This window comes from Tachysurus vachellii, chromosome 15 (genome assembly GCF_030014155.1).
Source record: "Tachysurus vachellii isolate PV-2020 chromosome 15, HZAU_Pvac_v1, whole genome shotgun sequence".
In the NCBI taxonomy this organism is placed as follows: Eukaryota; Metazoa; Chordata; class Actinopteri; order Siluriformes; family Bagridae; genus Tachysurus; species Tachysurus vachellii.
In genome coordinates, this window is record NC_083474.1 from 13,255,609 (window position 1) to 13,280,494 (window position 24,886).

Below are 24,886 nucleotides of genomic sequence, written 5' to 3' on the forward strand. Positions count from 1 at the left end.
AATGAGAATCCGCTCAGCAAACACAAAGTGAGCAGACCCCAGACCGGATTTACTAATTCTCACTTATATAATCATATAAATATTGTGCATTTCTAACTAAGGGCCATTGCTCTTCATTATGCTTGCTATTATAGTCAGTGCTATGGATTTATCTGCAGTGCATTATTGAAGATGAGTTAAAAGCATTAAAAACGCATTAAATTCAAAATTGGAAAGTTTCCAAATGTATCATATGCCAGATTCCCACTTTGTATATTCACCAGTGGAACTGACTGCTCATACAGTACTTCACTGCACATATGCACTAATTTACTAATAACACTAGTTAATTTTGTTGAAAGGTGAGTTATGTAGCATAGCACATTATTAGACATTTGTTTTTCTATTTATTTTATTTTTTTTACATCGCAGCACAATTAAAAGCTTTAAAGGCTTTATTTAGTTAAAGAGCAACACAGGCGTTTTTAAATGTAATTTGAATCTACTCATATAGTCTGAAGAGTCTGAGATCATTGTTTTATTGTACACTTGGGATTGGATCATCCAAGTCCAGTTCTGAATGGGATAAGTAAGAAAAGGAATGTCCGATTTTTGATTGTGCCCGAGGATCAATTTGGCCTCAAATATGCATTATCTATGTAGTTCTGTTGAATTGTGCACAAAAATTGTGTGGTTTATTCACTAGCATGTTACTATGCTAAGTCTCGTAGAACATTACTAAAAGCAAGACTTTGATTTTAAAAAAAAAGGACAGTTCCACTAAACACTGCTGTAGTCTGTGATGACAATGAGAATGACATCATTCAAATCCAGTGTTTGTGTTAACATTTAGCAGTGTTTAGTAGAAACTAGCTCTTAAATCTAAACTGGCTTCAAGACAGAGTGCGAGCTTCCCGTTAATCCCATAAATCTTTTATGCTTTTACCAGTCATTTGAAATGACTGGATGAATTTTGGTTGTATTGGGTTAACGGAAGTTTAAGTAAAAGTAAAAAGTAAAAGTTTCTCTCATGATGTTGAGTAAAGAAAAAACAAAAAGTTCAAATAATAACGAAAAGCGTTGTGTCCTCAACTGAGTCATTTTTTTGGCAGTTTTAATCAAATACAGTTAATATGAGATTTGGAATAAAAGAGTTGTTTTAAATCGTGAGCTTTCTAAGTAAATAAAAGCTTTCCATTTGATTTGTTTTCTCAGTCAAGCACCCCACTAAAAAAAGAGTGTCTTCCCAGTGACTGTGCTGCTGGAGACGATGCAAATGTTTGTATTTCACATCACCAAATCAAAAGGCGACGGTAATGTGGGAGGATAGAAAAATAAAAGGATGAGGCAAAGGATGAGTGGAAATGAAAAGACACCTTAGCATATTTTCACATTAAAATGCATGAAGTCAAGCTTCAGATCCTTGAGCAAACCTCTTCATGCTATGCCGAGTTACACAAATTCAATTACGCATGCTTCTCCCTTTCTAGTGACCCCCCATACATGACCCAACCCTCTGTCTCTCTCTTTCTCTCTCTCTCTCTCTCGCGCTCTCTCTCTCGCTATCATTCACACACATTCAGAAACACACGGCAGCACAACCCCACCCCGGTCACCGTACCGATAGTGCAGTGCTCTCCATTCCAGCCTGGGCTGCATTCACACTTGCCGTCCTTGCAGGTGCCATGTTCGCTGCAGCGAGGGTGGCATGCCCTCTGATCACACACGGCACCCATCCAACCCTCCTCACAGCGGCAACCGCCCGCCACGCAGATGCCGTGGCCTCCACAGTCCGACGCACAAAGCTCTGTTGGAGTGAAAGGAGGGAGGGAGGGAGAAAGAGAAGGGGACAGGAAAGACACAGAGGGGGGGTATTAGAACACAAATCCAGAAGTTATAGTCAGAGATCAGATGGACATGCTCCACTAGCTTGTTTGATAGCTCTTGAAAAGGAATTCTCTCGCCTCATAAGAGAGGAGAGGATTCTCTTGAGGCAAAACAAATCTAATAAGTTTGCCTCAAAAGGAAGGAAGGAGGCAGGAACACAGTCCGATTGTCCCAGCGCTCCTCGAACTTTTGTGGCAAAACAGAAAAAGTGAGAATCCAATTTAGATTTTCTATGGAAATGGCAACATGTCAGCCTTTATTAAATCCTGCTTTGCCATGATATGAAGGCTGACACAAGACAGTGTATTGCCATAGTAAAAAAAAAAAACAACAAAAATAAATAAATAAAAAAAACTGCACTGCAGGCGAGTCAGCGAGTCAGCGAAGGAGAGCAGGACCAGATGGGGAATGTTCAACACGCTCAAACAGAACCTGCATTAAAAAACCTGCCATCTGAGTGTTTACAAATCAAATGCCCTCTTCTGCCTCCTGGAGCACAGGGGACGCCGGAGCAGCCATGTGGGGTAAAGCGACAGAGACGAGGCAATACAGAAGTGTAACACATCACTGGTACTGCTAGATAACCTTTCATAGCCAAGGTTGATTTTCTTAGTCTGCCAGGTTTCAGACAAAAAGGTAGAAAAATTGCTATGCAATGGAAAGTGAGGTCATACTGTGAATTAGATTGCGTGTAATAAAAAAAAAAAATAATAAAAAACAAACAAACAAATAAATAAATAAATAAAAATGCAGTTCTTGCGTGCAAAAGTGTTGACACACACAGGGAGCTTTAATAACCAAGCATTTCGGTCTGATTAGCCAACGTCATGCACCATTTGTCACAGGGTACTGGAAATATGGTAAAAGCTGTGTATTTATGAGGCAGTTACATCCTCAGCAGTGCCATGGTGTAAGCATTGTGTAAGACATTTGTGAATCAAGTTCAGTTTTTCAAGTTAAGCCAGAAATCCTTTGAGAAAAAAACAACTAGTTTAAAAAACCTTTTTAAAGCATTGGGTCTTTGTTAAATGATGTAAATGACCTTAATTGTGCGTGTTACATTTCAATTAGAGGTGTCGTAACAGCATTTGTTCAAAGCCGCTCCAGGTTGTCTAGGAGACACCTTCCTGCTTGCTGACTAACAACTACATACCACGCAGGAAATCCAAATAAGAGGCTGGATTTCTTCCTACCTTGTTTTTCCGGCACCTCACTCTCTCTATTTCTATCGTGTTCTCATGCACAGAAATAAGTCGTTTTATTAATCTTGGAGAGACATTTCTGCGATAATAGAGAACATCTCAGTGACGCAGATCCTCATCTTTCTTAAAAGGCATTAACGACACAGGACTGTACTTCTCAAAAAAGAAACATGTCTCTAGCATATCGACATTGTCGTCGTAATGCTTCAGCTTTCAAGTATTTTTGTCAGGTAGTTTTGAGCTGGGAGAAGGCAATGAAATTCTTAAATGTAGTGTTTTTTTCAATCCTAAATGGATTTGCTCCTCCAGTTCTTAGAGAATTTGAATGTAAAATCACAAACAGGTTGAGAGGCGCTGTTAACACCGGTGGTTGTGTAATGCCATTAAGGAAGAGGGATTTTCAGCTGTATTTTCTTTAGAACATAATTAGAACGAACTTCTTGAACTTTCTTTATAAGAGATTTGAAAGCCATTGGTTTGCTAAAAAATGATGTTCATATAATGCTCTCGGAAATCAATATGCAATGTATTTTGAAGTGTTTTTGGTGTTTGGTGTGTTAGTATTATGTCATGTTTTTTTAATACTGCTATGGAAGTACTAAATAAATAGCGTAAATAATCGAGGGTATGAGCTACAATGGCTGCTTCAGCATGCTTTCAACTACTTCCTGTAGAGTTTCATAAAACTTTACATAGACGCATTCCTGATCTTACTGTGTATATCTTTTACTGTAAATGATCCTGTATCCTTATCAAATATCTGACAGAGAAAATATAACTATAAATTAAGAAAAATGACCTCGCAAAGAAATAATTCTCACTGCTCTGATTTAGTGTCGTGTGAATGGAAAAACATGCACACGACTCTCTCTAGCTATCCATAGTCAAGGTCACCAGACGTCTGATCACCTCGCATCTGCAACTCAATGCGTACTCACCTACCTGTATATAAAGCACATAAACAGGGCCATCTGCAAAGTCTGGCGCTGGGTTTATTGCCTGTGACTTTACACAGCCTTGTTACATTCGGTTGGGTCGTTCTGGTTTTGGTGTTTTTTAATACTTTGCTCTTTGGATTTGACTAGGATTAGTGTGTTTGCACATCGTGAACCCAACACATATCTGCTTGTTTGTTTAGATTACCATGCTTTATTTTTCTTTCTAAAATTCATTTTCATCCATCACATTTGTGATTTTATGACACTTAGATAATTAAAGGTCTCTCCTCTCTGCTAACACACGTGAAATGCACTTTGGCTTTGTACGATGACTTGGATTTATGCCCGAGTTCTCTGGCCTGAGGTAAACATTCTCCGTGAGCAGACACTCCGCCATTTTAACTCTGGCGCGCTTCACAAGCTCTGCAAGCTAGTCATAATTTACGGCACCAGCCCTTCTGCTTGAGAAGCCAGCCTTTAAAATGCCTATTTTCCAGCAAATCCACAGGATTACCTAATAGGTCAGACTGTCAGCTTGGCATTAGTAGGGGAAATTCACAGTCACAGATCGTTGTGTTTCGACACTTTGGAAAAGAAGACTGATTTTTGCTTGTATCATCTCTTTAAGCCCAACAGAGGGGCAGTTCACTAAAAACCAAGGCCTCAAATAAATTGGATTTCTAAAAAAAAAAGTAATAGGCTTTTCATGTCTAAATTGCAGAGAATTTAATTATGTGAGGAAATCATTTCAGCTCACGATAAATATATAAATCAGAAACAAACAAAGGTGTCAGCACTGGGTGGTTAGAGTCTGTAGACTTCTGAAAACTTAGAGGCAGTTTGCACTCTCTTGCTGGCAGTAAGTACTGCTTACAGAGAGAAACTCTGACTATAGCACAGTATCTACACAGAACTCAACTCTGTTCCAGCAGCTTCACCACATGGATGAAGCAGCAAGCCAAATATATACTGAATCAAAATCTACTATAGTCTCTCCTACAACTGACAGACACTTTACCACTCTGAACATAACAATATGGAGAAAAAAATGGCTCAACCTAGCAGAGAAAGTCTGCACTCCAATTTCAGGTAGACAACTGGATAATTTATTGGAGCTGTAAGAGAAATGTTCAGGTTACAGCAGCCTAGCAAAGCATAGAGCTGTAACTAAATTTTAACTGAAAACCATAAAGAACCAACAAAAATGGTCTCTCTATGAGAATCTGAGAGATTAGTAAAAAAGACCTTCCTTAGAATACAGAAATACAGAAGCAATCATTTGCTCAGAATTAGGAGCAATCAACTGAAAAATAACAGGCCCAAAAGTTGCTCTTGAGATTTCTCTGAATAACGCAAATGGTGAACCACAAGACAAATTACTGTTAGTGTGCAATTATGCTCTAACACCCCCAGGAAGAGAGGAAGTGACTGCTCCCATGGCAACAGGTAAACGGGTAAGATTGGGGACAGCCTGCTGCTTTTTGTTTCACTAAGGCATGTTTACCTTTATGTAAAACCAATACTTGCTAGAGACACCTTAAGAAGCAGCACAGAGATCTCTAGGTTTATAAGATTAGTTTGAACAGCATGAGCTAGTCGTCACTGGCAGAGAGTGACCAGTTATTACAGGGAAAACTAACAATACTGGAGTCGTGTCCTCGCCACATTTTGGAAGTGTCTGCATTTGTCTTCACCACTTTACTCCATGAAAAATCTCTCACATCCGGATAGGTATAAATTGACAACATGAGTAAGATTCAAACAAAATTCCTTTCCCGTATTCCATGTTTGCGTCACACGTATGATCAAAGATATGATCACATTGATGTATCACTAAATATAAGTTCAATCATGGCATTGTGATTTTTGGTACAAATAACATTCGCCACTTTACCATTATTTGCCTGTATTACCAATGCAAATGTCTTTGGTTTACTTTCTCAGTTTCTGAGTACAAAGTGGTGGAAAATGTCCAATATTCCATATTAAGGTTTTTGTGGGTTAAGCAATAGTTACAACAGAAGTGTAAAAACTGCTTTGAAACTGGCCTGATTTCTAAAGGATCACAGAAGGTAACTCCATCAACAGTCTAATCCTCAGGTTTGATTAACATTGCCTACCACTGCTTTAGATGAATGAAGGTTTTCCCCTTATTTGTAACAGTACTGACCTGTTGAGCAGTCATGCCCGGTCCAGTTAGGGTCACAGTTGCAGGTGCCTGTCTCTGCCAGGAAGGCTCCGTGACCTGAGCACTGGTCCATGCAGGATGCCCGTGGACTCTCGCATCCTGAGCCTCCCCAACCCACAAAGCAGTGGCACTCGCCACGAACACACACACCACGGCCTGAGCATGTGGGGTCCATGCAGTCCACTGCGAAGAATAATAGACAACCGTTTGAGTCAGAAAAGGCAGCCTGAGCTAAATTAAACAGACATCTCAGTGTAGAACAGGAACACAGAGGCATGTGGAGAAAGCTCAAAAGAAAAAAAAAAGGAGCTAAAGTTACTATTTGTCTTTGACAAATACAAATTCAATTCTTAAAATTACACTTTCTGTGCTTTTGCAATAATGTACTTGGTAGATTTTCCAAGATTGTCCTCTGGGAACCTCTTGTATATGAACCTCTCCATATTCCCAGCAAATATTCCTTGCATCTGGACAGGAAAGATATTTTAAAACTGGCAAATAAAACAGCCACCTCTATAGACATTGCTCATGCCACCAGATGGAGTATCTCTCTCTCTCTTTCTTTCTCTCTCGGTAATGAGATTTTCTCCCATTGCCAAGGAGGGAGGCTGTAGCCAATGCATGCTGGGATAAATTGAAAAGCAGCACTGGACATGCACCCCCCTCTGCACACAGCTGAACCCAAAAAACCAAAAGCAGTATGGAATGCAAACAAGGTGTCTGTCGCATGGCTCAAGCCTGGTGGGCAAAAAAAAGAATACCACACTCTTATCCTCACACAGTTGCTGCTCTTTATTTGACCATAATCCCCTGCCTGACATTTGACTCTTGATACATCAATTATTCAACCTCTGGGACAAAAATGCAAAAAAACAAAAATAAAATAAAAAAAAAATTAAATTAAATTAAAAAAAAAAAGAAAAAGCAAAAACAAAAAACAAAAAAAAAACAATAGCAAGTCTCTTCAGTCACAAAAAATAAGTCTCTTCAGTCACAAAAAACAAGTCTCTTCAGTCACAAAAAACAAGTCTCTTCAGCCACATACTAATGATGGCTAATGGTTGTTTAATGAATACAAGAGACCTAGAGAAAGCTGGTAAATGTGGCCTTGGTTAACGAGGGGACAAGAACCATGAGATAAAAAAAAAACAATTCGAAAATGATAACAACAACAAGAAATTAGATTTCACAGGTGGAGAATGTACAGTACAATGTATGGGAACCCATATGGAGACGGAGGAGAGGCCTGCAGCATGGAGGCATCACTCTTTCACAACATAAAAGGACGGGGAAGGCCTTTATAGACGAACTGCAGCTATGGCCTCCTAGCAGATGGCTTGGGCGCAAGGCTGAGATCATAGGCTAACTGACAGGAGCTACTCTCCTGGCAATTAATCATCGCTGCCTGAAGGTCGCATGGAAGAAAGGTAGGACTCTTAAAGGGCCAGCAGTCCTATTCTCTCCTTCTGCCTGCAAACTGTGTGACCCAAAATAGAATGTGTGGTGGGGATCAGAGGTGTCAAACCCCGCATTTATCAAAATCAACTGCTCTATTTTTCATCTTAAAATGAGAGCTGTCAAATGGTGCCAAACACAATGGGCAAGCGCAATCTTATCTCTCAGCGCCTTGCTCTGGGCCCCTCTGCCAGGCCACTGGGACACCATTCAAAGATTAAAGTCACAATTTGCCTGTGTGAAAAACTTATTGGATTTCACAGAAGAAAAGGGATTGTTTGGTGTAATGGATTGTCATAAAGACCTCCAAAACATCCATAATATATGAAAGAGAAATGAGGCCAGAGAAGCTTCACCAGCTTATCAGAGAAATATCACTACTGGGCTTGACTCCAAAAACTGTGGGGACTAAAATATTCAGGAACAGGGTCGGACTGGTCCTGAAAAAGTTCCATAAGCTTACCGGAGGCCAGAGGCTTTCTCTAAATTATAGCTGTGTGCATTTGACTAGCAGAAAGAGAGAAACACTTGTGTGCTGCTCGGCAGGTTGCTGCAATCAGGTACTGTAAGCCTCATGCTGGGTGCTGTAAGGGAGTGAATTCTCCTGAGAACTAACAAGAGAATGACATGAAACTAAATGATACCTTCAACAGCAATTCACTACTGAAATCCTTTTTCAACTTGGTCCGACAATGAACCTGGTCTTCTTACAGTGTTTATGGCTCCGGAAAAAAAGAGGACATTTTGGCATGAAATACAAAAACAGCTCACACTGATCATCAGGATGCTCTTACCTTCCTCACAGTTCTCTCCTTTGTAGCCTGGATTGCAAATGCAGGTCCCCACAATACACGTCCCGTGTCCACTGCAGGTCACGTCGACGCACTGATTGGTGGGAACGTCACACTCCGGCCCTTTCCAACCACTGTGGCACATGCAGCGTCCTTTTAGGTACTGACCATTTCCACTACAAAGAACTGGACAGGATGCTGCGAGGAGAACAAACACAAATACATTTCTAAAAAGCAAAAAATAGACCAGCTTCCAGAAGGAAACATCTGTTTAACACATTGGAGATTATTTGATGTTGCCTTCATATTTTTTAATGTAAACGAAAATTAAAACATTATCTCTATGATAGAAGGCACTATACAACCTTCTATAGTGCAAATATTTAATGAGTCACAGTAGAAACAGACAAATATACAGTCTTAGAGTGTGAGAGAGCATGAGAAAGAGATGGACAGAGAAAGATGGACAGATAAAAAAACAATAGGCCGACAGACAGGGAGGTTTCTTACCCCTGCTGCAGTCTGGTCCTCTGAAGCCCAAAAAACAGTGGCAGGTTCCAGCGATGCAGTCTCCATTACCAAAACAGTTACTGGGACAGTCATCTATCGAGTCTAAAACCAAATCACACACAACACTGTCTGTCAGAGCAGCTCACAACATCCATCAATATTTTTTAGAAATACATTTCTGTCTGCAGAAAGGCTTTTTCTAATTTTCTTTTCAATATATAGTTAATCCTCAATCTAAAGCTAAGTCTTCTCAAACAAACTCAAACAAATTAGATGTAGTTTTCATTCTCCTGAGCAAAGTTGTAGATAAACTGCTCTTTAAAATTAGGATGGTCAGTCGATTTTTTTTTTTAACCCATATAGATGTTTGTGTATATACACAGATACTGTTCTGTAAAGCTGCTTTGAGACAATGTCCATTGTTAAAAGTTCTACTGTATATGCGAATAAATAAATAAATAAATAAATAAATAATTAAATAAATAAATAAATAAATAAATAAATAAATAAATAAAAAGATAAAAAGATAAAAATACAAGATAAAGACATGGAACATCCCTTCTTGCACTCTACTGCACATTACACCAGCAGCAGTTGTTCTTATTTGTGCATACTAACCCATCGTACATACCATCAAACTTCAAAATATATAAAAGGCTTCAATTTCAATGTTTTAATCATCTGTTTTTCTAATATCATTGTAGAGAAGAAAAATTGAAGGAAACATAAATTGCATGTTAAACTGACAAGAACATAATAGCATTTATTATTAAAGAATAAAGGCCATAATAAGCATGTTGAAAAGGCTGGGCCTTGAGCGTAATATTTAGACTGTACATTTTCACTTATATCTAAGGTTTTGATTATAATAATAATAGTTAAAGACGTCCACCAGTCCAAAAAAGAAGAAAACAACTGCTTCTAATGTTTGTAATGTCTGGGATAGAGAAAAAGCCAACTGGAGAAATAATGTGCTTCAATTTGAGTTCAACACAAACACTAGCAATGTTTTTGTAGTAAACACACACAGACACACACACACACACACACACACACACACACACACACACACACACACACACACACACACTAAACTATTCATGCCCAAATTGCCATCACCACATATCCCCTGTGATCTGGAGGTTATTCTATACATTCTCCACATTGCATTAGTGTTCTACCGAGCAGAGCACTTCACAATTCCAGCAGTGGCTGGAATTCAAAAACCAGACTAGGCAGTGAATTAAACACAAAATGGCAAGGAATAATATGTCCTCTCTCCAAGCCCCCGGGGCTGCTGGCACTCCTTGAGCCATAATTGACCTGAACAACTGCTTTTTTTTGCGGAACAAAGGAGGGCATATGCGAACCTCCTCACAGTCCTCTGTCCTTCCTCAGGAGAGTCAATCACCAGAAAGGATGCAATAGGAGAAGATAAAGAACTGTGGTGGGAGAAAGGTGTTAAAGACAGGCATTTTGTACATTCATCAGACACACTTTCAGTGGAATGATGCAAGAAGAAGAGGTGATAAAGCTGCCAATCCATTGTTGTGTCCCATCAAAACTTTGGTGTTGGAGGGTTTGATGATCTCCATGACTGAGTTCTCACTAGAAGTCACTGGCTGTTTTCAGAAACCTGTGGAACCCGGGGAGTTTAGTGTTTTCGAGTGTATAATAGGATGCATACAGAGATGTGAAGCGTCACTAAATTGCCGTTTGAAATGTATCCAAGAAATACAATTATGCACATTTGACTCCTCCGGCGAGTTTTGTCTAGCTCTGTCTTCAGTAGAAAGGTGTCAGAGGGAAGGCTTTTGGTGCCAATCTGCCAACGCCAAGCTGTATCAAGAGAATTACATACTTTTATGCAATCATGTATCACATGATGTGACCTCTGATCTGAAACAATGCAGTGCCTTCATGTTTTATTCAGAATCAATAAAAACGCTCTTTTCCTGAATGGCTCTCTGGCTCGCTAACAGTCTCACAAGCCAGACAGCTAGCTATCGCTGTTGATTTGCTAGTTTACTTCACTTAACCTGGCTTTCCTAGGAAGCAGTTATTTGACGGACGTTGCAAATGACCGATCACATATTGTGAAAATAGTGCAAAGCAAGTCACTATCTTGCAAGCTACTATTGTTAAACCCAGTACTGGATTCTACATTGGATCACCATTTCCAAAGGTTTTGCCTGATAAATGCACAGAATGCACAGAAATGAGTACACATGAAGGTGTGAAAAGTAAAAGATGTCAGTAAATATGGCAAAAAAACCCACCATACACTTTCACATCAAGCCATTTGCCTGTCATGACTTTCTTGCGCCTTGTCAGAAAACATCTTGTTTTTTGGTAGTACTAAAATTTTCAATGACATTTAACAATGGGAACTCAGCATTGTGAACTGTCCTAGAAGATTTTTGTGTCACTGGATTAAAACCAAATGTACACATCAGAATCTGATCCTCTGAAGTGCACATACATGCAGATGTGGACATTCAGTGAGGTTATAGTAAACAATGCTTTTAATCAGAGTGTAAGGACAAAATGGATCAATTCATCAAATAAACACTGAATTGTAGACCAATGAATAGCATGTTACATGCACGACCTTAACATTGCATGTTCTAGCCATTAAGAACGGATTGGCATGAATTTGGACAGATTGTACGAGAGACCATGGCCCAAGGACAGACAAATGAGAGCGTTTTCTAGCGAAAAGTGGAAAGGATCGAGAATTTCAATTCGGGTAATGAATGAAGAGCAATAAGAATGAAAGAAAAAGAGAGGAAAACAGGCTCCTTTATTTAATTTGATAAACCAGTGTAGATTCATGTTTAAATAACTATTTATGAGAACAGAATATGAGCTGTTCCTCCAGGAAAGTTCATTTATTTTTATTGTGGTGTGAGCCAAGGAATCGGCGAGGCCACACTACTGAACATGAAGCGCTACTGCATTTAGGGAACAAAAAGTTATTATATAAATATCTACTGATAAAACTCCACAAATAAGAAACGGACATCTAAGTACATTTAACAAAACGCTATTCGTTTTAAAGTTTTATGGGCATAGTTCATATATTTAGGTAATGACTTCAAACTCCTTCATGACTTCAACAGAACCATCTCCTAAATTAGTAAATGTGAAAGACCTTTTAATCCTGAAATGCTTGAGAGTCATCTAAGCCCTTTGATACTGGAAAAAAATAAAAAATAGAACAGTTAGTTTCGTTCTGAAGGACATCATCAGCTGACCCACTTTATCACTTCCCTCTCCAGCACTCACTCTCTCTCTCTCAAAAAAAAAAAAATCCTGATCAACGTTGACTTCAAATCGAATCCTAGCCAATACTCCCTGCTCTATATCTTCTCTCCAGTCCATAGAGATTGCGGCTAAGACCTCAGGTGGTTTATCAGACGCCCTCCCTTTTAAGCAGAGAGCATTTCACTCAAAAACCCCTCCCCTCCCCTTCACCATCCTCAGCTCAATCCTCCTCACAGTATCAAATATCTGTGACCGGTGTGAGACTGTGCTGATGTCTGTCTCTGTGTGGGTCACGTCTGCTGTGCCTCTTCAACTGAGGACATGCATCTTCCATCGATCTGCTCTGCTCCTCCCTCTACTCACCCCACAGCACCACCCCTCGCCTGTCACAGATGGACCATGGCTCAGGAGCTTTTAATTAAAGAGCATGTGAGAACAGCTCCCAGCTGCCACCTTCGCGAAAGCCGACACCTCGCGCTCCCCCGCCCTACCTCTCTGCTCATGCCAATCAAAGACGCTTTTAGCGAACACAAGGAAGAGGACAAAACGAACAAACAGCCTACACCGAAGGAGGCCAGATGTCGGCAGCCGGCCTGCATGGTCGCTGTGCCGTGCATGAACACCAAATGGAGAATTAAAAAGAGAGCTTTATTCTTTCAGCTGCAAAATGTGAATGCAAACTCGAAGTTATAACGAGCAATAATGGCACAGGCAGGGGGCAGGTAAGGGGCTGCGCAATCAGACGCTTTGAATCGGGGCAGCATTGTATTCAAATGGGTTACACAAAAAAAGCAAAACCAGCCTTGGTGAAGACACTTGAATGCTAATGGAAGCTTCAGGAACTGGCATTTGAAGGAGAAGCCGGTTGATGTGAAGCTCTCTGTCTTTGTTATCCATCTTGATTGCTGTGTAGAGGCTCAGTCTGCTTGAGATCATGCTGATCAGAACTGAAGAGCAGCAGGTCGGTTTAATAAGTAGTGGGGTGCTCCTGTAAATTTCTCTCACTGCTTTATTTAAGGGGGGAATTTTAATATTTGAGGACCATGATTGGGAAAGTGTCTTTGCTTGTTGTGAATGAAGAAATTGAGTGAGCTGGGAATCGTGACCATCAAATGAATGTGTGAGCTAATGAGTCTCATCCACATCAGATTTAAAAGCTTGAGCTGTCTCTTGTCATCAATGCATCTCTTATAAGAGGAACCACTCAGTCTATCAGTCTGTACAGAAGGGTTGCATGATTCTGACTAAAATGAAATGATGATTTTGCAGTTATTAATCTGTGATTAACATTTTAGCACAGTCACAGTAAATGGGTAAACTTAAGTAAAAAAAAATCTTCCAGGTTAGTGTGAGAGCATATCACAGGAGTAACAGGAAACCACTGAGCAAGGACATTGACTCTCAAATTGGATTGGTTCCTTCTCAAATGTAGGCTGCATTGAATTAAACATAATGCAAGAAACATAGACATCAGGCTGATAAGAGAATTTTAGCTTCCATTTTAGCCATACTAGCTTGATTTAGTTGAGTTAGACTTCATAATATTCAAAGCTGACACGACGGACCACATGGAGAAATTCAGCAGGTTTACTCAACTCCGAATTCATGTACTCAATCACAATGCAAGTAGGATTTCTGTTTAAAGAGAACATTTCTACTAGCTACTGCATATGCCAAACAATCCTCCAACATTCTTGGGTTACTCACCTATAGCTGTGGTGAGGAAAGACACCTGCTCCGTCTCTTTTCCATCATTATACACTGCCAGGTGCCAGATGCCCGAGTCCATGTACTGGATGAAACCGGTGTCATGGCTGCCAAGGGGCACTAGGCTTCGTGACTGAGTCAGAGCCGGCGGCCCGTCCAGGCTTTGAACCCCCTGAGCCAGGAGTCGCCTTCCATCCAAAAGCTCCACAAAGTCGAACTGGAGACAGAGGCAGAGACAAGGAGACCGCTGACAATTATTAGAATGGCACACAACTCCCCTTAAACACACACAAATACTGTTGAGCCAACAATGGACTGACACAAAATGACAGCAAATGCTTATGCATCAGTCTCTGTGAGATATTTGCTCGTGAGGAGGTTTGCAGTCTGCTCTTTACTCTGCAGATGTCTGTAAAAGAAACACGGTGCTAATGCGAAAAAAAGAACCTGAATAGAAAGCTAACAAAAATCATATGCTATATCCTTATTTTTCTAATTCACTAGTGATTACTAAACACACAAGCGAAATCTAAGTTGTGTATATATTCCCCTTTCCCAATTGTTTAAAAAAAATCAATTTAGGCCTTCGAGTAATTTCCAGTAACATAATAACACTGGAACTATGATAGAAATCGATAAAGCAAAGTAGAAATGCTTGGTGTTGGATACAAAAATTAGATATCTGTTTGATTTTACAGTCTTTGTGTATGGATTGTAGCCTACATTGCAAAATAAAAAAAAATGAAGTTACATCCATCGTGTGCATGGTGCAAGTCTAACCATTTAGCAATAAGCAATTGTACATTGAACAAGCATTGATTTCCATGCTCATTAGAAAGACAAAAATGTCTGACATTTATACAAATTTAGCATTCTCAGAGAGAGGGGATTCGCACTGATCCGCTCAATGAACCAAAAGGGATTATAAGTGCCTTGTTTGAACAACCCACCTGTGTGTGTGAAGGAGAAAGGCCTCTTCTCCCATAAATCCCTACCAAGGCATCTTTACTTAGGGACACGTTGAACTTGAGGTACATGGGGTGGTCGATGAAGACCTGAGACCTCCAGAAGATCCCGGGTGGTATTTGCTGTGTGACCTTACGCCCCACGTCTATCTCGCCCATGTCTATGAAGCTGTCGTCTGGGAACAAGCTGTCCATTTTGCCTGTGATAGAAAACAGCAGAATGCCTCCACTGTGATTTAGATAATACATTTTTAAAAAGGAGGTAGTCAAGGGAACCAACAAAATGACCAGCATGTCACTGATAATCTTACTGACAGCCCGGTCACATTCACACATAATGACCGTTCTATGAGGGAGCAAATCACACTTGCCATGCCACACCTTTCTTTATGGGCCACGGTGGAAAATGGCAACATCTGCTTGGCTGTGTACATGGGCCAATTTTACGCAATGATGGCGCCAAAACCAGACATGCCTGCAAACTGAACCCGGAGGACTCTGAGGCAGTCAGCTCCACAGGCGACTCCACACGCCACACCAGATGGCAGCTTCTCAAAAAAACACCGTCATTTGCAACGTGTTCAATCTGGAGAGACAAGGTTCGCTCTCCTGCCTTGCAGTATACTGCCGTGGATCATGTGTGAACACACCGACGCCAATACAACATTGTATAATACTTCTCTAATCAACTTTCGAATTGTAGTCACACTGAAAATTGCCTTTCTGGTGGATTTCTGTGGCAATTCCCTTTTTCTTCTTCCCAGATATCTTATCATTTAAGTAACAGAATATCTGGATTCAACAGGCGTTTACATCTTGTACTTATATATCAGCATTGCTGAGATTGAATCAGAAAATAAGTGCACATAGCATTGGGATGACACTGGACTGATTGGGTGTGTTTCTGGTGACAACTGTGCTCTGTAAGGCAGAATTACAAACCCATGCCTATTGATTTCCCTTCAGCTAGAGCCGTCACTCACATAGAGACAGGCTAGCAGTGGCCTGGTGCGTGTCGCTCTCTCTCTCTCTCTCTCTACACTGTCTGCTAAATGAAAAAGGATGACTCTGTGACTCATCTATATGGTAATGGCTGTGATCTCCACCTTTTGGCAAATCAAACAGCTAAATCTGGGCTCTGTTCTGTTTTGAGAGCAGAGAAAAAGTAAAACTTTCCCTACTGTGCAGCTCACGGGGGTTAGCACGCACTTTCTTCAGCTGCCAAGAAAACTGGAATCTAGTTTACCCAAAAAAGGAAAGGAATGCCTTCTTTGGACAGAAGACAAGTTCTAATCCCACTCAAGCCCCTGGATACCTGATCCCCCCCAAAGTAGTGCCATCACTTCCTCCAGGAATAAATAATTCCCTTAAACTTGTCTGGCAACGTTCACTGGATTACAATGCAGATCTCATGGCTGCCAAAACTGGTCACAGCATGAAGCAGGATGACAAATAATCCTGGATCTGATGAAGTCTTTGAAAAATCTAAACCTAAGACGTATTAATGTTGACCAGTGATGAGCTGCATCAGTGGGGATCCTCTAAGAAATTAGCTGGATATTTTGGAATGCGTGACTGGATTTGTGCTGGCTGAAGGACGCTAGCAAAGATGGCTGTGAAGAAAGTTTCTAGCGGTGGTCAGGTATGGTTAATAATGAGTAGCACTTCAAGCTTTCAACCCGTTTCATTCCACAATCCAGTACAGTTTTATGACCAGAATCCTTACATTATTTAACATTATTTAAATGTGTACTGACATTTTTTGACTTTTTATTATTATGATACTGTAATAATTGAAAAATGTCAATATCTGTAGCAATGCCTCGATAATAATTATTGCTTATGCTTCATGGACCGCTGAGGGAAAAACATTATTGCTATAAGCTATACAAAATGCAAGCTAACAATTACTCACCTAATATTATCCTAATACCAGGAATGCAAACAAGTGAATGAGTAAAAGATGAACTTCAGAGTTATTTAAGCTGTATGCACACATTCTTTTTTAACACTTAAAATTAAAAACCTGAATCCATTCATCAGCACATAATTGGTACAAGACTATAAGGTGCCCAAGTACATTCCTGTACTGCACCCTCTCCCTCTCAACCATGTACACCAGCAAAAATAAGCTTTCCATTTTACTTAACATCACTGAAAATAAAGAGCAGGTAATGGTTTCACTTGACGGCAAATATCTTATCTCGAAAAAGGGTGAAAGAAACAAATTGATTTATTTTCATGTCACAGCATTTTTTTGGGGGGCGCTTAGCTGGTGTAATTCTTAAAATACTGAACTCAATCTTAATTTGCGTTGCGTTCTGCCGTTCCAATCATATAAGTGTACAATGAAAGAAAACATCGGTGTAAGGAGTACACGCTTCCGACTAAGGGCTTTGCTGAAAGAAAGAAAAATAGTTGAAGAGTATAATTGCATGGTATTCTGTGCACATTACGACATTATTATTATTTCAGGCTATTTATCTGGATATTTGTTGTCACACATTTTAGCACATACATGCACATAAAAGACTAATTTACAAAGGAACTACACTTTTCTTCACCTTGAAATATTCTCCTGACCATTTAGTCATCAATAATACATAAAAAAAACTGGAATGTTCAGCAAGGCATGCACATAAAGTTTGCGAGACAGCTAATAATTGTCCATATGTTAATATGATAAAGGATCAAAGATTTTCAATTTCATCTATTTATTATTTTTATGTCCATACCGTCTTCTCTACCCCTGCGGTCTGGGAGCTCCAGTCCTGTATTGCCGAGGGGTGGCAGGCCCAGGTCTGTAGGTATGGACAAGCTGCTGGTGTTGTCTTCTGCCAGCCGGTATAACTGCCCTTGCATGGGCTGTAAGTGCCAGTTCAAACCAAACAGGTGCATGGCTGCAAGGGAACAACATGTGTCAGGAAAAGCATCAAGCGTAGGTTCTGTAAGGGCTTTCAAACAGTGTGTGGCTGATGATAAATGAAAGCAACATCCAGTGGCTTATTTCACCATTATTAGTATTCTGCATTTCTGTTTGTAAAATTCTCTGTAGTGCAATGACTACAAAACTGTTCAGTTCCATACAATGCAATAAAACCGTGTTTACTGTATGGAGGGATGACATATTGGCAAACATATCATAACATTACAAACAGACTTTTCCTGATGTGGTGCCTTCTCTTTCATTATGAAGTTCTTTATAGATGTGATGGATGAATTCACGAGAATGATGGAGAATGGGTAATAGAGTTTTCTTGCTGACAAAGCATGGGTAAAAGCCAAAAGAGCCGTAAACCCCCACAGCCCTCTAATCCTGCAGGGTAAAAAGAGTGTTGTAACTACCAGCACAGGATCCCTGGGGCAACACCATTCTTCTCATCCCAATTACCTTACTAATAACCCTCCCCTTCACACACTCCCCAGAGCAGGGGAGACAAGGAAATGATCCAGTCAGCAGGAAGAATACAGAGAAGCTCGGAATCAACAAAAGGAGCAACCTCTGGGATGAACAGCAATGGAGCTGACGATTGTGGAAGAGTGGCATCCCATGATGGATCACCAGAAAGAGCAAAGACGTGACCAGATTTACTGGAAAAACGTGTCACAACCCAGTACCCTATGGTCAGCATTAAAACAAACAAGAAGCATCAACTATTAAAGTTCTTCCTAGGTTTGGTATACATAACCAAACCTGTTTATTGTAAAGAGATTTATAATTACAGCTTGGAGTAGGGCTTAGTTATCAAACCGATATACGCCTGAGTGTGTTCTTTTTTAACACTTAAAATTAAAAACCTGAATCCATTCATCAGCACATAATTGGTACAAGACTATAAGGTGCCCAAGTACATTCCTGTACTGCACCCTCTCCCTCTCAACAATGTACACCAGCAAAAATAAGCTTTCCATTTTACTTAACATCACTGAAAATAAAGAGCAGGTAATGGTTTCACTTGACGGCAAATATCTTATCTCGAAAAAGGGTGAAAGAAACAAATTGATTTATTTTCATGTCACAGCATTTTTTTGGGGGGCGCTTAGCTGGTGTAATTCTTAAAATACTGAACTCAATCTTAATTTGCGTTGCGTTCTACCGTTCCAATCATATAAGTGTACAATGAAAGAAAACATCGGTGTAAGGAGTACACGCGTCCGACTAAGGGCTTTGCTGAAAGAAAGAAAAATAGTTGAAGAGTATAATTGCATGGTATTCTGTGCACATTACGACATTATTATTATTTCAGGCTATTTATCTGGATATTTGTTGTTGTTTTTCACAACAAAGCAAATGCAAGAACATTTTGATTTGACCCTATTTTAGAGTGGCCATTATCTTAAATTATACACCTACAGTATGTAATTGACCAGTGCTTGTACTCGAGGTCAGAATATAATAATGAATAATTTATTGTATAACCACACTAATAATAACCGCAAAGTGCCTGAATCTTGCGCAGATTGAAGAATCTTTATCCGTTAATGGGCAAAAAGCAGTAGTTAGCCAGTATTAGCAAAACGTCATCAACAATTAATCCAAATAAATAATGTGTCATTAAGTGGTTATAGCACTGGCTACCCAAAAAATGTCTTTTATTTATACATTTTTATTTCAAATAAATAATTTGTGACTCTCTCACTCATTCACTCCTCCGCAGATACTGTAAAATCAATGATCCTGCTTGCCGTGGCTTTAGAAATAGCTTTAAACTAGCAGGTTAAAAGGCTCCAACACTGAGCTGACAGAGTACAGATCAAACTTTTTGTGATAAATGAATAAAAAAAAAGGCTCTCCAGTTTCCTCTCATCTATTTATTACAGTCATATTAGTCTTCTACATCCTGCTTTACATTTACAAGCTGCATGAAAATCTGGTCTCCAAAATAATAAGGCCTTTGATAGAGCATGTCATAGAGGCTGGAAAGTCTCTCGGCTCTGGTTTACTGAATCAATAGCTATTTGGAAAATTGCTGAGTGCCTTTTGCTGATGTATTCCACAGCATCTCAGCATTCCAGCGACGAACCCAGATTTCTTCGCTCTTTTTTTTTTGTGTTGAAGTAAACACGCATGAGCACAAAAAATATCTTGTGAGACAATATAAATGCAAACAATCAGGTCCCTCTGCATTGGCTGAAGTCATTATGGCAGAGGCGGGTGTGAACACACAGAGACAGATGGCACCATTTGTCAAGTTTGGGTGGTGCGTGAATGCCTCCTCCTTTCTTTTTCACTGTATTTCCAACTCTTCCTCCCTGTTCCATTTTCCTCCTCTGAGTCAATGCTTGAGGACTGTCCTGGACAAGCACATCAGACAGCATAAGAAGCCGGTGTGTCATGCCAAACATGCAAGCAATCACTCCAGAGTAGGTTTTGTCACATATCCTCTCTTAGTCTCTTCACTGTTAATGGAAAATGACTATGCCAGAACAATCCTTCTAAGCATACCCCTACACCGTTATTATTTACGTCAAGCCATTTCTGGTATCTGCATGATGCAGCGTGCTTGGTCTGAACACAGAAGAGTGGATCATGAAAGAAATATGTCCCTTAGTTCATCCAAACTTTAGCAGAGTCAGCAGTTTTTAATGAAAGAAGACTGGCATCCAAGATCTGCATGCCTTTTGCAAGGACAGGTGGCTGCTAGGGCTACATGGCATTGCATTTAAGCCTCAGTCTGGACCTGTGTTCTGCTTTTTTCTCCTAGATTGGCATAGGTAGAGAAACACATGCCAATTAGGAAGTGGAACACTGGTGCAAACTGCTTTGAATGTCCGGCAGAGGAAGCAATGCCCATTAACAGGTTGTTTGTGCCATCAGTGCTGCCCTCGTGCATTAAAAGGAATCCGTTTATCCAGAATCAACAGGTTCTCCAGAAAAGCACGGGAGAGAAACCAAGAACAAGGCCGTGCATGAAATACGAAAAAGGATAATATGTGCCATGGGGAACTGATTTGGCATGAAAATATCCTAACAACACGTCTGCCATACAATGCATTAGCATTGGCATAAGCAAGCATAAGGTTTATTAACTCCTCATAGCCACTTGAATTGATGATGTGTCAAATGCAGGTAGTTCTCTGTCCTCTCATTAGCGTCCTAATGACTCTGACACCTTTCCTGAAGGAGGGGAGCGTGTGCAAAGGCTTTGCCACTTTTCTGTGAAGCCATGACCTATTGGACCAGACTGCCATCAGCACATTGGCAGCTGATATAAAAGCTTTAAAAAAAGGTGAAAGGATGTAAGGAGAAGAGAGGCAAGATTACTAGAACCCACTTGCAAGGATAGAGGTAATTATCTAGAGGTAATTAAATCCACTGACTAGGGGGAAGTAGGAGATTTTTTTTTCGCTCTCATTAATTCATTGATTACTAATGATGATGAGATTTGCAGGGGGTCTGTGTCACACATGAAACGACTTGCACAAAGCCTGATAGAGTCAGTAAGACATGTGACAGTAGCTGTTGGTCATTGCCTCAGTAGGGGAGGAAAAATCCTGTACACTGTGTCCTTGATTAGTTTTTTTGTGTCTGCATACATGCTACTACCTCAAAAGGTCTTGAGCAAATCTCTAAGAGTGAATCTAAAGAGAATCTGATAAGACTGAATCATTACTCTGCAGTCGTCTTTCTTTCTTTTTTTGTGACGGTCTATGTCTGGCAAGTGCAATCTCACTTTATTCCTTTAAACGGCCACGTTTCATTGCATCGAATTTTGATTTCATCTCAGAAGCGACACATGACCAACTTGTTTTTGGGTCAGGTGGGACAAAATTAACGATGACAACGCCTGAAAATTAAGATAGAGGCATTCACGTTTATGCTAAAGGCTAGTAAACTGTAAGTGTGAGTTGAGAGAAGAGTTGGATGAATTGAAAAGAGTTGGATGAATTGAACGCAGTAACTAGTCTGGTGTAAAAGCCAGTGCACAGACGAATAGCCTTACAAAAACAAACACATCAGCAGGGATCTCAAGTTTTGAAGACAGGCAAGAGTGACATATTTTAAATATTATAAAATAATATATAAAAATAAAAATATCATATTTAAATATATTAAAAATAAATAATATTTTCTGATTGGCTATTGTGTAGCCTCTTTTTTTTTGAATGGCTGATAAGTGTCAGGCTCGACTAAGAACTCCAGGGGAAACGCTCTTGATTCCTGTCCGGTTCCATAGAGACAGCGGTGCTGACAGATACATTTTAGGTGCTGCGGCATATTAAATATATGGTAAATAGTAAGTTTTTCTGCGTGAGAAATACAATGTGTGGCGGGAGAGCTCAATGCATGACACTTGAGAGCTCTGCATCAGACTTAACCTGCAACCTCATTGTTTGTCAACCTTTCAGATATGCAATTTTTCCATCATAGCTTTACTGAAAACTACAACTAGAGATGGCATAACTTGATAACACTGACTGTCGCTGTCTGCTGCCCCTTTCCAAACTCAAAATGTGCATGTGACAGGGTGACCATGAAGCACAGTGATATGTGCCCTAGTGAACCTCTCTTTGTGTTTTTTTGTCGTTCCCATTTTTGACCATTATGTGCAATATTAACTCTACAAGACAAAATGGGCTACTGTGCAAGATGTCCCACAATTACACACCCTGGAGTCTGGGGACTAAACGTATGTTTGCTTATATCTTATAAACAGTTAATTGGTGTCTTATCTAGCACTACAACCAAATCCACTAGAAACAAAAACAAACTAGGAAATGAAGACTGATGCAAGGTGACTAGAAGCAGGAACTAAAGTCGAAGCTGAAATATGAATTTGAATGTGTGGGAGTTCAAACCGAGCCAGTTTCAGCATTAAGAGAGAAAGAGAACCCAGCGTGAGCAGAAATGAACACAGAGGGAAGCTGATGACCTTCAGATGCGGCGAACATAACGACCTTCTTAATGGCACCACTGAGAAAATGGCACACGCCTACTGACTTTTTAAACCACACACTCCTCCTTTTTAAACAAACCGTTTCATGTGCACTATAATAAAAAAATAAATACAAGGGGAAAAAGATGGCCACATAAACACCACACACACACACACATACACACACACACATGACTCTAAACATCTGTCAGAAGATTTAATTGGGTTCATTAGACAACACAGTTAGAGTTTCCAATTACAGACCTCCATAATTAATTGCACTTGAAATTAACTATATTTTCTCATCAGCTTTTAATTAAACGTGGCCCCTTGTTCTTGATTGGAATTTCTCGATTCTCAGGGCGAGCTAAGGTTCCCTACATGTTTACTCAAGGGTGCATGGGGAGATGGTCTTGATTTTTCGGGTTGAGTAATTATAAGAAGTAATTAGGACCCATCAGCCTGTTGGGCTCCTCAGAGCTCCTGGTGAGGTCAAAGCCGAAGTCGGCCACAGACGTACAACTTTCATGCTCAGCTTTCGCCCGTCACTGCTTCTTGGATTTATATTTTACGCAGTAAAATCTGCTGTTAACTGCAGATTCTACATTTGCATTCTGGTTTCAAAATGCAGTGGCAAATTGCTATCATAAAAAAAAAAATTTATTTATGCAAATTTTCACAGCAAAAAGAAATAGATAATCATGATTTACTATCATTTAGCCAGAGGAGGGAAGTAGAAATTATGTTATTTTTAATCATCATTCTGCTACGATGCATATTTATTCTCACTGATGAAGCAGCAGAAGCTATTTTCTCTCTGATGATGGGAAATTGTTCTGAAAAATATTCCAACGTCGCTGTACTGATGTGCCCTTGTGCTTGCTTTTTTTTCCTCCGCTTTTTTTTTCTCTTTATAAAATCTTACTTCAGATCCCCTCTTCTAAGATTGCATTTATAACAATGAAATAATTTATATGCTAAACAGATACACATGTTAATGTGAGCCATATGATGAAGTCCTTTTGTTAGAGCTCTGAATATACAACGTACTCTCGGTCTGATGGATGGCAAAATTCTGCGTTTGTGCTGTGATTAAAAATAAGGCATCTGATTTTTTTTTTTCCCGTGCATAGAAGGTAACAGACAGGTTTGTACGGGACCACAAGGGAGCGTGTGCAAAACATTTCCCTTCTGCACGATAAGACGCTGTTTGTCTTGGTGGCAAAGGATTCGAAAGCATTGTCTATTCAGGATTACACAAAGCTTACCGCTTTCATGACAAGGTGTTATTTATTTAAAAGAAAATCTTAATTAGGAAAGAGTCTGTCTGACTGAAACATTTCTAGGGAGAACATAAAATTTTAACCGACTGGAAAAGTAAAAATTCCTGGCTTTATTAAGATGAAATACATTCAGCATAATGTTCTCTGGTATGTCTGTGTGTTAAAATATTTAAAGGAAGTGTGCTCCTCAAGTCAGAACTGCCCTCATTAATAGACTGCTACATACATACATAAATACATGTAACTTGTATTGCAGATTTCTAGTCTCTAGGATATGAAGCTGGATATAAGAAGAGAATGAAGAACTTACCGATGAAGTACACCAGCAGGAACACCAGTGTGATGGAGATGAGGATGGCACTGAGGGCGGCGCATTTCCAGTTGCAGTACTTGTAGGGCTTCTTGAGGCTGAAGGCGGGTCGGGTGAACGTGCTGCGAGGTAAAGGTCGCGGAGGGGGCGAGTACACGGTGCTGGAGGTCAGAGGGTAAGCGGGCGATGTTGTGCAGTACAGCGGTGAACTCCCACCAGGCTTGAACAGAAAGTGTCTAAAAGAGTGCAGTAAAACTGTATTGCACAAGTTCACACACAAGAAAAATTCCAGCAGCATGTGTTGATGTGGTCTAATATTAAAGCTGGCCTGAAATGACTTTACAGACATCGAATACTCGTTTGTGTTTCCACATTCAGCGATTAAAGATGAAAGAAAAGGTAAGTACGTACTAAATATGTCCAGTAAACGTAGCGTGATGTGTGTAAATGATGTATATCAGGGGTAAAAAAATGAAACGAAATCTTTAGTAACAAGACAATAAAAAAAAAAAGAAACAAACAAAGAA

At 39.9% G+C, this 24,886-nt stretch overlaps 1 protein-coding gene across 1 annotated transcript in view; it reads right to left on the reverse strand.

The window, feature by feature from the left end:
• Positions 1-24,886, reverse strand: part of tenm4 (teneurin transmembrane protein 4) — a 188,289-nt gene that overhangs the window by 66,807 nt on the left and 96,596 nt on the right. The window contains exons 8-15 of the mRNA XM_060888390.1: positions 24,360-24,595; positions 17,625-17,789; positions 14,875-15,089; positions 13,925-14,141; positions 8,951-9,052; positions 8,444-8,638; positions 6,177-6,377; positions 1,601-1,786 (exon numbers count right to left, since the gene is read on the reverse strand). Of these exons, the coding sequence (XP_060744373.1) occupies positions 1,601-1,786; positions 6,177-6,377; positions 8,444-8,638; positions 8,951-9,052; positions 13,925-14,141; positions 14,875-15,089; positions 17,625-17,789; positions 24,360-24,595 (1,517 nt within the window). The remainder of the gene's footprint in view (positions 1-1,600; positions 1,787-6,176; positions 6,378-8,443; positions 8,639-8,950; positions 9,053-13,924; positions 14,142-14,874; positions 15,090-17,624; positions 17,790-24,359; positions 24,596-24,886) is intronic.